Raw genomic sequence first — 16,594 nt, forward strand, 5'->3', positions numbered from 1 at the left:
AATATATTGCGTCGTTTAATGGCAGGTGAGACTCCAAACCAGATTCTCTCGGTACACTTAGGTAGTTTTGGCAATTAAACTACAGCCGCACCCATCTCTTAGATAGTCTCGTATCTAATTTTGTTTCTCCAATCTAACCATTTCGTACACTCACACATACGCTCCCCGACTGACGGTAACTTTTTTTGTATGATTGTTATATGGTTCTACCACCGAGTCGTGTCGTGCAGCTTGCTCGACGGTCAGCACCCGACTGCCGGCTCCTACGACACTACAGTTGATAACCGTCTACCTTCTCGGCGGTAGATGCAAAGCGTTAGACTGAAGGGGCAAAATTATATATGAGACTATAGGCCCAGACACAATGCATACGGATTTTACTACGTTGTGGAAATTTGACAGAAAACCCACGGAAAAACTGCCAAATTGCCGCAACGTAGTAAAATCCGTATGCATTGTGTTTGGGGCTTATCTAATAGAAAGGTGCGCCTGTAGTTTAATTGCCAAAACATTCGGGTATCAACCGAGAGAGTGTCGGTCGGAGTTCCACCTGCCATCGAACGACTCAATGTATTTTTGGTCCCATAAAGAAATTTCCCAGTTCATCCAGTGGCAGATGAATCCATTTCTTCGATGGGCACCTCAATGGTGATATAACAGAAGGAAGCGGAACGAAAGTTAACCTAGGAGTGCATACAAACGATAACAGCGTCCCGGCTCCCGATCTTGAAGAGATTCGGCGAGCAATCGGACAGCTGGTTAATGGCTTAGATTATTAATAGTACACAGATATGCAACATTTTGATTTCTTCATATAGCGCGTAAGTTGTATGCCATCAGCGCTACTTATCTGCAGCTGAGTAAACCACATTGTCAATGTCTGTATGTAGTGTTCCCATCTTCTCATCTCATTGAAAAGTGACAAAATTTGACGAAAAACCAACAAAAAATGTCAAAAGCAGACTTCAGCAAACGACGAACAGACGATGAAAGTACGTTGAAATGGTGGCAAAAAGACTATGAAGAGACGGCAGAAACATGGCAGAGAGACCAGAAAAAGACGACGAAGAGAAGACAAAAAGACGTCGAAAAAGTATCGAAAAGGTAACAAAAAGATGACGAAAAGGCGGCGAAGGGGCACCAAAAAGAAAATGAAAAAAGACAAAAGACTGCAAATATACGATGAAGAAACGCCGAAAAAAACGACAGAGCGGCAACGAATAGATGAATAGATAAATGAATAGATGTAGAAAAGGCAATTACCGAAAGACGATAAAAAGATGGTAAAACAGGGAAAAAAGCAACATGACAAAAAACAAGCTTCGGAAAGGCGACAAAACACGCAAAAAAGACAATGAAAAGTGGCGAATATACGACAGAACGACGACTAACGCGCGATGGAAAAACAGTACAACGATAGCTCTTTGTTTTCTTGAGAACAAAAAGGACGACAAAATAATTCCAAAAATAGTCGAAAAGACAACAAAAAAAAACGGTGAAATGACGACAAAGAGTACGAACACAATGACAATAAAAAAACAAAGAAAAGATATTTTTTTGAAACGATGGTTCTACAATTGATGAAGGGACGGTAGGGGAAAGAAATGGAAAATTTTTCGGTGAAGGAGGAGGGGGAAGAGCGGAAAGGAAAAGGGAGGGGGGGGGGTATTGGTAGCTATGCTTGACAAGTAGTCATTTTGACTCCTACCTTTTGTCCAATGCTGGAAGGTGCATGAGTCGAATCATGCTGTAATCTGAGATTACCGCGTTTCTTCAATACCCCCCCCCCCCCTTTTCCTTTCCGCTCTTCCCCCTCCTCCTTCACCAAAAAATTTTCCATTTCTTTCCCCTACTGTCCCTTCATCAATTGTAGAACCATCGTTTCAAAAAAAAAAAATATTAATATATGTATGACCTCATTCCAAGGTCAAGACTAAAAAGTTGAGATTAGTCTATTACATAGGAACGGGGCCTTCCCTCGAAAAACCGCGCCGAGAAACGCGGCTAACATACGCTGACAGACGAACAGCGTCACGTGCACTACGTTGCAAGTCGTAAGGGCCGGCATAGTGTCGTCGTCCTGAAAGTAAATAGTAGTTAGATTAAAACTTCTCGCTCGGAGGTAATCTGCAATTGATGCAGGAAGCGGCACAATATGTGTCGATAACCCAACCAAACGCGTCGCTATCTTTGAGAAGTGGATTTTGCGGTCTCCTTTTGTCCAGCGCCTCTATGGTTCAAAGGTACAAGTACCAGCGAACCACAACCCCTGGAGGGTGTTGTGAGTTCGAATCCGGTTGTAATCTCAGATTACAGCTTGATTCGACTCATGCACCTTCCAGCATTGGACAAAAGGTAGGAGTCAAAATGACTACTTGTCAAGCATAGCTACCAAACCCCCCCCCCCCTTTTCCTTACCGCTCTTTCCCCTCCTCCTTCACCAAAAAATTTTCCATTTCTTTCCCCTACCGTCCCTTCATCAATTGTAGAACCATCGTTTCAAAAAGATATTAATATATGTATGACCTCATTCCAAGGTCAAGACTAAAAACTTGAGATTAGTCTAAAGAAAAGATGCCAAAACAGCAACAAAAATAATGATTGAAATGTCAAAAGCCGCCGAAATAATCAACGGAAAATGCTAAAAATTGCTGTCAAAAAACGACGGACGAACGAGTGACGGAAATAACATGAAGACATGACGAAGACTTAAAAAAGACACCAAAACAGCCACACAAAAATACAAAAACCATGATAAAACGAAATTTTAAAAGCGTCAAACACGAGAAAATATGCAAAAAATCACGAACATACGACAGAACCCCGACAAAACGACACGAAAAGACGCCAAAACAGCGATTTCCCCAATTTAAGAGGGGGGGGGGGGGGGCTCCTATACAAATGAAAAACAAATTTCCTCATAACTCGAGAACTAATCAAGCAAATGGAACCAAATTTGACTTGTAAGTGATTTTGGATGCAAGATTTTTTTCTATGGTGGATTGAGACCCCTCTCTTCTTTAGAAAGCAAGTTATGGCCGATCTCCCTTTTAAGAGGGTGGGATTTCATACAAATGAAATGCAAATTTCCTCTTATCTCGAGAACTAATCAATCAAATGGAACCAAATTTGGCATGTGGGAGTTTTAGATGGCAGAAATTTTTTCTATGGTGAATTACGACCCCTTCCCCTTTTAAGAGGGAGCTCCCATACAAATGAAATTCAAGTTTCCTTATAACTTGGGAACTAATCAAGCAAATGGAACCAAATTTGGCATGTGGGAGATTTTGGAGTCTTGAATTTATTTTACGATAGTTAGAGACCTCTCACCCCTGTGGTAGGGGGATATGGACTCTCATACAAATAAAACAGAAATTTTTGCGAAACTCAAAAACTAATCGAACTCGAGATATTCGAGACTCTTCCATAAAACATTAGTCAATACAAGACCACAAAAACTATCTATAGTAACACTAGATCATTCAGGACGAGACGGTCGCGAGTGTTGCCGGTGACCCGCCGTCGGAAGCGCCGCCCACTGGGGGCTTGCAAAACTCGAGATTGTGACAAAGATCATCCGAGATTTATGATTTATGTACAACACAGGTTAATTTGTGGCAATACGAAGTTTGTCGGGTCAGCTAATCTATACCTATAAAGAAGGATTTCTGTCTGTCTGTCTGTCTGTCTGTCTGTCTGTCTGTCTGTCTGTCTGTCTGTCTGTCCTGCGTTCCTTATAGAATCAAAAACTACTGAACCAATCGGCGTGAAAATTTGCATGTAGAGGTTTTTGGGGCCAGGAAAGGTTTTAGTGATGGTTAGAGACCCCTCCCCCCACTAAGAGGGGGGGCTCCCATACAAATGAAACACAAATTTCTGCATAACTCGAGAACTAATCAAGCAAATAGAACCAAATTTGGCATGTGGGTGTTTTCGGTGACAAGAATTTATTCTAGGGTAATTTGAGACCCCCCTTTCTTTATAAGGGGAATTATAACTCCTCTCCCCTTTAAGACGGGGGGTTTCCATACAAATTTCCTCATAACTCGAGAACTAATCAAGCAAATGGAACCAACTTTGGCATGTGAAGGTTTTCGAGGGCAAGAAAATTTTCTACGGTGAATTAGGACCCCTCCCCACTCTAAGAGGGGGGGCTCCTGTACAAATGAAATACAAATTTCCTCCTAACTCGAGAACTAATCAAGCAAATAGAAGAACATTTGGCATATGGGTGTTTTTTTGGTGACAAGAATTTATTCTATGGTGAATTGAGACCCCCCCTTCTTTATAAGGGGAATTATAACTCCTCTCCCCTTTAAGACGGAGGGTTTCCATCATTGGCGTAGCTAGCAAATTTCTCTGGAGGGGGCCTAGGGGGTGCCTTCCAACAAAATTTTGATTATGATCTTATTGCTCTGGCTTTCATCGATAGCACAAGGTTTTGTAGGGCACTACCAGGCGGGCTTGATGAGAGTCCGCGCAAACTGACGCAACTGAGCAGAGCTACATTGGAGAGAGTGTTGTGTTTCGTGTGCATCTCGGGGATACTTTCGAGTTACTTTGAGACGCGGCGAAAGTTGGGACAAGGTGACGGCTTATTTTGCATGTTATTCAACACCGCATTTGAAGGGGTGATCCAACGAAATCGGAATCTAGGACGAGTGTTCTAAACATAAATGCGGCCAAGACCAAATACTCAAAAGAAACAAACGCGTGCCTCTCGCGGACGGTAACTGGTGATGGCGACGAACTAGAAGCGGCAGATGGGTTCGTGTATTTGGGATTGCTGGTGCACACGGACAATAACACTAATAAGGGGTCTAGTTGCGCATGTAAGCGGGAAATTAGGCTTCTTTTGCCCTTCGCAAATCGCTAGGTATACGCTATGTTCGAGTGGAAGGTACTGCGGACGATATTTGGCGGAGTACAAACTGAAAGCGGAGAGTAACGGAGACGTATGAATCATAAGCTACAAGCACTATTTGGAGAGATTGCCATCGTCATCTGGAGAAAGTCAGTAGGCTACAGTGTGACGAAAACAGTTTTCTTTAACAACTGCACTAGCATCAGGAACAGGGAGGCTCAACGTGCAAGATGGCTCGACCAGGTCGAAAATGGCCGACTTCTGTGACTGGGAAATTTGCGACGAGTGTCCCAAGATGTAGTTGAATGGAGACGAACGCTTGAAACAGCATGAGCCGGGATGGCTACTAAGCAACTGACGACGACGACAACTACGCTTTTGCGATGTCTAGTGAAAAAGAAAATATCTGCACAGCAGGAACATATACACTAAGTTTTTTCCCGGTTTCCAATTCCAATGAGGAAAATTTCTGGAGGGGGCCTGCAGAATTCTGGAGGGGGCCTGGTACCCCAGGCACCCCCTTTAGCTACGCCAATGGTTTCCATACAAATTTCCTCATAACTCGAGAACTAATCAAGCAAATGGAACCAAATTTGGCATGTGAAGGTTTTCGAGAGCAAGAAAATTTTCTATGTTGAATTTAGACCCCACCTCACTTTAAGAGGGGGGGCTCCTGTACAAATGAAATACCAATTTCCTCATAACTCGAGAACTAATCAAGCAAATGGAACCAAATTTGGCATGTGTGTGTTTTTGAAGACAAAATTTTTTTCTATGATGAATTGGGACCCCTCCCCCCTTTAGGAGGGGGGTGGGGTCCTATACAAACGAAATACAAATTTCCTCATAACTCGAGAACTAATCCAGCAAATGGAACCAAATTTGGCATGTAGGTGTTTTTGGAGGCAAGAATGTTTTCTATGATGAATAAGAACCTCTCCCCACTTTAGGAGGGGGGGCTCCTATACAAATGAAATACAAATTTCCTCATAACTCGAGAACTAATCAAGCAAATAGAACCAAATTTGGCATGTGGGTGTTTTCGGTGACAAGAATTTATTCTATGGTAAATTGAGACCCCTCCCTCTTTATAAGGGGAATTGTAACTCCTCTCCCCTTTAAGACGGGGGGTTTCCATACAAATTTCCTCATAACTCGAGAACTAATCAAGCAAATGGAACCAACTTTGGCATGTGAAGGTTTTCGAGGGCAAGAAAATTTTCTACGGTGAATTAGGACCCCTCCCCACTCTAAGAGGGGGGGCTCCTGTACAAATGAAATACAAATTTCCTCCTAACTCGAGAACTAATCAAGCAAATAGAACAACATTTGGCATGTGGGTGTTTTTTTTGGTGACAAGAATTTATTCTATGGTGAATTGAGACCCCTCCCCTCTTTATAAGAGGAATTATAACTCCTCTCCCCTTTAAGATGGGGGACTTCCATACAAATTTCCTCATAACTCGAGAACTAATCAAGCAAATGCAACCAAATTTGGCATGTGAAGGTTTTCGAGAGCAAGAAAATTTTCTATGGTGAATTAGGACCCCTCCCCACTTTAAGAGGAGGGGCTCCTGTACAAATGAAATACAAATTTCCTCATAACTCGAGAACTAATCAACCGAATTGAACCAAATTTGGCATGTGTGTGTTTTTGGAGACAATTTTTTTTTCAATGATGAATTTGGACCCCTCCCCACTTTAGGAGGGGGGTGGGGTCCTATACAAACGAAATACAAATTTCCTCATAACTCGAGAACTAATCCAGCAAATGGAACCAAATTTGGCGTGTAGGTGTTTTTGGAGGCAAGAATTTTTTCTGTGATGAATTAGGACCTCTTCTCACATTAGGAGGGGGGGCTCCCATACAAATGAAATACAAATTTCCCCATAACTCGAGAACTAATCAAGCAAATAGAACCAAATTCGGCATGTGGAGGTTTTTGGAGGCAAAAATATTTTCTACGGTGAATTAGGATCCTTCCACACTTCAAGAGGGGGGGCTTCTACACAAATGAAATACAAATTTCCTCATAATTCGAGAACTAATCAAGCAAATGGAACCATATTTGGCATGTGGGTGTTTTTGGAGGCAACCATTTTTCCCATGATGAATTAGGACTTCTTACCTTTTTAGGAGGGGGGGGGGCTCCCATTCAAACGAAATACAAATTTGCTCCTAACTTTAGAACTAATCAAGCAAATGGAACCAAATTTGGCATGTGAGAGTTTTAGATGGCAGAATTTTTTTTCTGTGGTGTATTACGACCCCTTTCCCTTTTAAGAGGGTGGGCTCCCATACAAATGAAATACAAATTTCCTTATAATTTGAGTACTAATCAAGCAAATGGAACCAAATTTAGCATGTAGCAGATTTTTGAGTCTTGAATTTATTTTATGATAGTTAGAGACCTCTCACCCCTGTGGTAGGGGGATATGGACTCTCATACAAATAAAACAGAAATTTTTGCGAAACTCAAAAACTAATCCAACTCGAGAAATTCGAGACTCTTCCATAAAACATTAATCAATAACAAGACCACAAAAACTATCTATAGTAACACTAGATCATTCAGGACGAGCCGGTCGCGAGTGTTGCCGGTGACCCGCCGTCGGAAGCGCCGCCCACTGGGGGGCTTGCAAAACTCGAGAAGTGACAAAGATCATCCGAGATTCATGATTTATGTACAACACAGGTTAATTTGTGGCAATACGAAGTTTGTCGGGTCAGCTAGTATACCTATAAAAATGGATTTCTGTCTGTCCCTATGTTCCTTATAGAATCGAAAACTACTGAACCGATCGGCGTGAATATTTGCGTATAGGGGTTTTTGGGGCCAGGGAAGGTTCTTATTATGGTTAGAGACCCTTCCGAATTTTATCTACCCATCCGAAAATTTTTGGTAGATATATTTAGAAAGTAGACAAATTTGGGGAAAAATAAATTGCTCTAAATATGAACATATGAAATATGAAATTTCATATGAAAATATGAAAAATGAACAAAAAATAATGTAATATTGATCATTTTCTTCAATTATGTATTATTTCAGCGTAATTTTACGCATAGGGCTCATTTTATTCATATCAACCATTAGCCATAATGCATGTCAACTCAGCAATATTATGACATATCGAAATTCAAAATTGCTCCGATTTGATTCAAATTTTGTGTACTTATTCCTTTGCAGTAAATTTTTGATCCGTATTTGGCACTTAGGGTTTTCTTTTCTGAGTCAGTGTGGTCCCAAAAGTTACCATTTTTTCCACCTTTCTTTCTTTAAAAATTCATAACTTTTGATCCATTGAACCGATTTAAATGATGTTAATGCCAAATGGAAAGTATTTTAATGAGCTTTCAAAAAAAAAAAAATATTGGACTGAAACCCAAAGTTTTTTTTATTATCGCAAAAACATTGAAAACTTTCACTTTTTGTGTTTCCATGGTGATGGTGTGTAGACCGAAGAAACTCTAAGTTTTCATAAAGTGTCGAGAATACAATGGAGGTGCATGGTTTTTGTTTTTACTTGTAATAGAACGGGTTTTTGACAAAGAAATGCGCCTCTAAAATAAAACGCCACGCGAGTCCATTGCATTTTCGCATCTTTATTTCTTAAAAAACAGAATCCTAAAAACTAAAAATGTCACATATCTCGGGTACTTTTTTAGAGATTCTCTTCGTGTCTCCTCTCTACCGCGTTTTACAGCGATACTAATGCACTGAACATTAAATTTTCTGTTTCTGCTAGTGACTCCAGCAACCGATTCATGTAAAGCTGATGTGTTAAAATGCATTAGTAAAAGCAAAGCAAAGCCTAGGTGCTACATTTCGTTATCGAAACTTGACCTTCTGTTTTTATACGACAGACTTCGCAGCCAGCTGTTAGAGTACAGGACAATTGCAGGGCCAGTTGCTATGATACTATTGATTCTAACAACCTCTCTCAGCCGAGATTCGAATATACGGCGACTGGCTTATAAGGCCAGCGTCATACCTCGAAGCCAACTGGAATGCATTAGTATCGCCATAAAAAGAGAGGAGACACGAAGAGAATCTCTCATTGTCAATAAAAAAATAAAAAAACGAAAATTTTAAATGTTTTAAGTGTTTCAAGGCTCCTACAGAAAATATTTTTGCAATCATAAAAAACTTTGAATAAACTGTTATTGTTTTTTTTTCTGAAAAGCTCATTGAAATATCCTTTATTTGGTAATAAAATCATTAAAATCGGTTCAATGGTTCAAAAGATGAGACTTTTTAAGGAAAGAAAGGTGATAACTATCTTAGCGGAGACGGGGTGTGCCCGTTAGTGTTACGGTATAGAAAAATCTCACAAAGGACCATTATGAAATGTTAAAAATACATAATACATACATAATCATTGCAAATTAATTTTTAAAGCTTTTGCCCCCGACCTTCAAAATTGGCTTTAAAAATCGGGGAGCAAAAAAAAATTGTATAACCTGAGTAAAAATTTTTTTGTATAAAATCAATTATCTGTGGGTTTTACAAAGAACTAAAGAACTCGCAAAAAGAGTGTACGGGAGTGTTAACGCTTTTAACTCGAAACAAAAATGGAAATACAAATAATGTAGCTTCCGAAGGAAAATGTTTCTCGATTTTGACTCTATTTTGGAAGGTTTTTGCTTGGAAAATAACAACGTATATATCAAAAGCATGAATAAATTCGGGTTTCACAATCAAACTTCAAGTAAAAATTCCCAAAAATCTTAATTTTTTTGCGTGATTAAAAAAATCTCTTTGTTTTTTTTCGCCTCCCCTTGAGTTGTCTAGCATCGGAAGGACAAAAACTTTAAAAAATATTTGTAATAGCCTTACTTAGTGTATTTGACTTCAGCATTATTATACCCATTCTGTAAATAATTACATACCACAGATGCCATATAGTAAATTATAAAATACAAAGAAATATTCTCTGTAATGCATAAATTCATGAAATTTTCCAAATTTTCATTCCGCATGGTTGAAATGTCAATTTAAAAAAAAGGTAGATAAAACCGGGTGAAAATGGTAGACAAAATCGGGGGTACCTAAAATCGGGTGTAGATTAAATCAGGTGTAGATATCATCGGAATACCACTGTATTTCTAGAGATATGAGCAAGAGCCTTTTCATTAAAAATAGAGGTACTCCCATTAATCGAGGGAACGTCCAATCGGCACCAAACTTAGGATTTTTTCTTACTGACCTGAAACGCACAATCTGATAAAATTTGGTTCAAATCCGAGAAGGTCCATTACAAGTTTGTACTCTTTCTCGGTCGCTTGACGTGGAATGATCCATATATCAAACCACCAATGAACTCCTCAGAGACTTGCAAAATTCGTAATTGTGACATAGGCCATCCGAGATTCACGATTTATGTACAACGCAGTTTAATTTGTGGCAATACGAAATTTGTCGGCTCAGCTAGTAACCTATAAAAACAGGAAATACCACAGAAAACGACAAAAAACATTAAAAAGGACCAAAAAGACGACAAAATATGCACAAAAGGACGACGAAAATAGGTCAGAAAGACGACAACGAACGGCGAACGAGAACGACGAAAAGACAGTAAAGAAAATAACATTTGGTTGTATTTTTTATATGCCAGCACATTGCGTTAAAAGGCCACTGCGATAGTTTCAAAGTTTTGGTTATCTTGACAACAAACAGAAAAGGTGATGGAAAGACAGCTACAACTAATGGGAAGATGACGAAAAATCGAAAAAAATTGACCAAATCACGATGCCAAAATGAAGGTGCCAAAACGACAACAAAAACGGTCAGAAACCGATGAAATTTCTTGATGGTTTAATTTAAAAAAGTACTAATTTCTTTTAAATACAATCAAGGACATTACATATAAAATAAATGTGATAAAAAGTGATCACATTCACAGATGGAAAGAGGCTGAGTTCCTCCGCCTTAAAAGAAACTCTATGTATTACAACAGGCAGTATGCATCCAAAATAATTTACACTTTTCAACAAAACAAATGAACAATACTAATAAACCTGCAATTGAAACACAAATATCGGTTAAATTTTAAACTAAAAATTCGCTTCTTTGTTGATTTAGAAACGACAATGTAACCTTTTCTTCGGTGATAAAACTGCGGATTTTTCCTCAACCAAGTCTGGCAACACTGCTGTGTTTTGGAACTGTTACACCGATGCGTAGGTAGAGTATCGCGACCATTCACTTCGGAAAGGTGATGTTCATTGAGGTACCGTATCAATGACAAGATATGGTCGATACTGGGGTGAATATGTGTGTTCAACACAACAAATAAGAATACTTTAACGATTATATCAAGCAATTTTTCATTTTACGCCGGGGGAGAATGTGGCAACCTGGTATTTATTACATATCAAAGGATTTGCCTAGAATGAGTAATTTGTGCTGCTTATACATTATTTGGGTAGTTACCGGTAGCATGTAACTGACACAGACAAAGTGACAGAAGTTCAGCTGACAGTATTTCGCGAAAACGGGGGTGCGAGTCAGTTGCGCATTATAGCGGAACTATGGAATATCAAATATTAATTATTTATAGTTCAATAAAACCAATGTTAAATTTCAAATTCAATTTAAATAAATTCTTACGCATTTTAACCCCTCTAAGGTCTACATCATTTTTAGCACCGCAAAATTCACTAAAATGGCCATAACTTTTTCAGCTTTCAATATTTTTCACCAAATTTGGGAATTTTGCCGAAAATATTTTCTATTTTCATAAAATCTATAGATAATGGCCGTATGTCATATGGTTCCGGAGTTATTCTGGAGTTCCTTGGGGGACCGAGACATGGCTGTTTTAGATAAAGTTGCTAAATATTTAAAATTTGTTTGAAATCAGTTGATTTTTGTAAACATATCATCGATTGTGGACATATCAGTTACTTTGTCGCAGTTATGAGCCATGGTGCGCGCCTTCCGGTTCCGGGGGGACATTAAAAATCTGGAATCGGTTTCCATAAAGGGACATTTCAGCATCAGTAAAGTATGTCGTGTCGCATATCAAAAAATATCAGCATTCGACAAAATAGCGATTGGTGATCATCTCATGTCTCTCAGAGGCCATATGGCCGATTCCAGGTCCCGGACAAGTTCCTCTGAAATCCGTTCCGTGCTTGAATCAGAAAAGAAACATTCCCCGGGCCCGGAGCTGGTCATACGGCCTCTGAGAGACATGAGATGATCTCCAATCGCTATTTTGTCGAATGCTGATGTTTTTTGATATGCGACACGACATACTTTACTGATGTTGAAATGTCCCTTTATGGAAACCGGATCCGGATTTTTAGTGTCCCCCCGGAACCGGAAGGCGCGCACCATGGCTCATAACTGCGGCAAAGTAATTGATATGTCCACAATCGATGATATGTTTACAAAAATCAACTGATTTCAAACAAATTTTAAATATTTGGCAACTTTATCTAAAAAAGCCATGTCTCGGTCCCCCAAGGAACTCCAGAATAACTCCGGGACCATATGACATACGGCCATTATCTATAGATTTTATGAAAATAGAAAATATTTTCGACAAAATTCCCAAATTTGGTAAAAAAATATTGAAAGATAAAAAAGTTATGGCAATTTTAGTGAATTTTGCGGTGCTAAAAATGATGTAGACCTTAGAGGGGTTAATTGTGTACATTCAGTTGAAATGCAACAAATACTTATGCTTTAGTGATAGCATTCGAGCGTAGTTTCATCGCACTAATGGTAGTAACTCCTAAAATTGACAGTATGTTTCACTGTTTGTATAAATAATCCTCCACCATAAAGCCTGCATGTCTAATTTAGTTCATTAGTTAATAAGATCACCGTATCCGTACTCGACACTCGCAGTAATAAATTCAAAAGAAATGTCACAGCGCATTTCAAATCCTAATTAAAAACTTATGCACATATCCTGTAAAGTTGCTCGTTCCAGTGTATACAGCATCTCATGCCGGTGTTGACTTACACACGAGAGCTTCTTCTGTCAGCATTTCCGCGCTAGTTGAGTTTTAATGATGTACATATCATTTCTTTTAATTCCTTCCATATCTCACGCTACCTGTTCGCGCCGGAAAATCACGACATCCGTCGTTAATCTGCTCTGGAATAACTTTACGCTGCCTCCTCGCCGCCGGTGGGTGCAACCGACAACGACGCCGACGATGGCCTGGATGTGTACGAATGACGACGGAATGTTCCTACCCAAAACCATCCGGCCGGATGTGGTGCCGTGTCTGCTGCGGTCGAAAAACTTACCTCAGCCTTGAAAGGAGCCGACGAGGTGCTGACACGACGAGCCCGCCATGTCATCACCGAGATTAAGCGTACGGTTGCCGCTGCCGAGGCCCTGAAGGAGAATGATTTTGAACAGGTGAGTTGCCGGTTGTCACCGCATCGCATCGTTGCGTTGTGCCATTCGGGAAGGTGAATTGGGAAGGGGTGGGGGTTGGGTTTATGACAGTCATAGCGCTGCAATGTGCTGAAGTACCTACCTACTTTAAGCCGGCACTAGACAGAGTGAGAGATGTCGAATATGAGCCAATTTTACTTAGTACGGTGTGACGACGATGACTTATACCTGTCTCCGAATAATCTGTTTTAGTGATGTGCTTATTAGGTTAGAAATACTGACATGTTATTAAAATAGCATGCTATCTTTGAGTCTGGAGGCTTAATTTTTCGTACAAGTCTGGTAGGAGTCAATTTGAGTTGTGAACAAAAGACATGTTTTGCCTTTCTACTATATAAATATATAGTATAAAGGTATAGAAATCACTTGGAAAACCGGAAATGGAAAGAAGGTCCTGCGGGCCGAATGTCATATACCATTCGACTCAGTTTCGAAAACTGAGCATTTTCTGTGTGTGTGTATGTATGTGTGTGTGTGTATGTGTGTGTGTGTGTGTATGTGACGCTTTTAATCTCACTCACTTTTCTCGGAGATGGCTGGACCGATTTTAATGTTCTTAGTGTCAAATGAAAGGTCTAGGTGTCCCATTGGTCGCTATTGAATTTCATACTGATCGGACTTTTAGTTCAAAAGTTATGTATAAAAATATGAAAAATATGGGACTTCATTATCTCATAGGTCCCTTAATCGATTTGAACAAAATTGATTGCATATGAAAGAGGAGCCTTACAAACCCTTAACTTCCAAATTTCATGACGATTGGGCTTGTAGTTTGAAAGTTACATAAAGAAATGTGAAAAAACAGTATTAAAAACATATTTTTGTAATTATAAGCATTAATTCAATGAAAAACATCACACATTTTATTATTATTTGAAAATTACTGCTGAGATCTATCAAACAAAACCGAGTTATTGAAAATCGGACGGTTCATTCAAAAGTTATGTAAACTTTAACACTTAAGCACCGTGTATTAAACCGTTAAAACGTGTGAATTCAAAACAAATGTTGATTGTATTCAATGTGTGTGATGTATGTGTGTATGTATGTATGTATGTATGTATGTATGTATGTATGTATGTATGTATGTATGTATGTATGTATGTATGTATCTATGTATGTATATATGCATGCATGTATGTATGTATGTATGTATGTATGTATATATATATATGTATGTATATATGTATGTATTTATGTATGTATGTATGTATGTGTATGTATGTGATCCCAAGCAACAATGTGAGTTTGATTGTACTCTTATGGTGGTTTTCATGACCAATTTTGGTCTTGAATGCCATCATAAGAGTGTAATAAAACTCAAATTGTTACTTGGGATGACAATTTGCAATTTTTAAATTTGCATTGAAATTCAAGAAAAGATGTTTCTCACTTTTCTGAATCAATAGTCTGAAATTTTTGAAGCCTCTTAGTGGAATACGAAATTTGAAATTAAAGAAAAGAAAAAACTTTTACGACTAAATTCCACTATTTAATATCTTTTCGCGACAGATACGTATACGCTTTGAAATAAGACACTGATGAAGCCTGCACGTCGGAGGCGAACTACGTATCTGTTGCAAATAAATATTAAATAGTGGGATTCAATCGAAAAGCTTTTTCTTTTCTTTGGTTTCAGAATTCAATTGTCATTTTCTTCACTTGCTGTTGCTCACAATTGTACAAGAAAAGCAAAAAGCGAAGAATAGCAGTTAATTTAAGCATGTAGGTATAGTATAGAATCTCGACTGGGAGAGGCTGTTAGAGTCAATAGGATCGTAGCAACTGGCCCTGCAATTGTCCTGCACTCTAACAGCTGGCTGCGAACTCTGTCGTATAAAAACAGAAGGTCAAGTTTCGATAACGGAATGTAGCACCTAGGCTTTCCTTCTTTCCTTAGGTATAGTGGTATATAGGATTAAAAATACTAGTGAGTTGATTTTTCCAAATAAATTTATACGAGTTTCAAACATATTTTGCGTATCAATATATGCTCTTTTCAATCAATAGATACTAGAGCTTAGAAATTTTATATGAAAAATAGGAAGTAAACGTTGCACGGTAGTAATTTTGTAAGATTTGTTTTCGTTAGTGACATTTTAAAGGACAGATGTCTTATGTCATGTATCATGTTTCAACAAATAAATCAAAAATGACAAGCACTGAAAATCATATCGATCATATTTCCCATTCTCAAGCATGTTTAAGGCGCAGCTTTTGCAACCCTCTTGTTTTCCTAACCCTCAAACATTGTAAAAACGATGCGATCAAGCTAATGACTATCTTTTCATGAAAGTACATTCAAAAGAGGCATAAGTTTTGATTTTCATGCAAAAATATTTATCTGAAGGAGCGCCAGCTAAGAAAAAGTTCAATTTCTCTTTTTCATATCTAATGCTCTATTCAGTTATTTTTTCTAATTCAGATATATTGCAAAATTGAAGCCAAGCAAACTAATAGTAAAATTTTGAGATTAGTCATTTTGTTGTCGATATCCTTTGTCTTCAAAGGCGAAGTATAATAATAATCTTTCTGAACTCTTGTTTTTCAAAGATGCTAACTTTTGAACACATGGTATTAATTAATTATCAAAAAATCTGTTCTGAACACATATTTCATATTGTCAATTCAAAACAAGTTTCGTATGTGGCTCTGAAGCCCGAAAGTTAAGGCTGACCGATTATAAAACTAAATAAGGTGTTACAAGTATTTACGCACCCAAGGAAAGAAAATTTAATTATTCTACGCAATACGTTGGGAATTTTACTGGCAAATAAGGATTTTGAGGAATACGGAACGGATATTTAAAAATATAGTCAAGTTAATTATACATAGATGTTCCTGAGAAATTAAATAATGATTATTGTGGCAGTAGAAAGGCTAGGTCACGCCGCTAGGTGGATTAATTCGGGTTTTTTCGAATTAGTCTACTATCCTATTACCGTTCTTAAAAACAGGATCGTATTTTTTAAAGGAATAAAAACCTAGTACCGCTGATCAAAGTTTCACAAACAAGAAGTACCTATAAATTAGAAATAAGGGTTCTTAGCAGCGCAATAATTTACCGTGGCAATAAATATAACCGTGTCATCTTCGAGAGTCACGTACATTACGACAGGTTTAAATTTATTAACTTTTTCTTATTTATTTCTTCTCATTTCACGCTGTCATCGCGAATTAATGAAACGAACGCAAACAAACCTATCATTCCGAAATCCGTACACTGTGCGCTGCAATTCTTCGATGCTCGCCGGCGACATACCTGCTGGCTGCACTCCGGAACGGTCGGTGGCGGAACGGGTGGAA

At 38.6% G+C, this 16,594-nt stretch overlaps 1 protein-coding gene across 2 annotated transcripts in view; it reads left to right on the forward strand.

Annotated features, from left to right (window-relative positions):
• Nucleotides 1-16,594, forward strand: part of LOC128744582 (galactokinase-like) — a 99,459-nt gene that overhangs the window by 82,088 nt on the left and 777 nt on the right. For both annotated transcript variants that reach the window (XM_053841706.1, XM_053841705.1), the window contains exon 7: nucleotides 13,140-13,249. In XM_053841706.1, coding sequence (XP_053697681.1) covers nucleotides 13,140-13,249 — 110 coding nt within the window. The remainder of the gene's footprint in view (nucleotides 1-13,139; nucleotides 13,250-16,594) is intronic.

This window comes from Sabethes cyaneus, chromosome 3, assembly GCF_943734655.1.
Source record: "Sabethes cyaneus chromosome 3, idSabCyanKW18_F2, whole genome shotgun sequence".
Classification (NCBI taxonomy): domain Eukaryota; kingdom Metazoa; phylum Arthropoda; class Insecta; order Diptera; family Culicidae; genus Sabethes; species Sabethes cyaneus.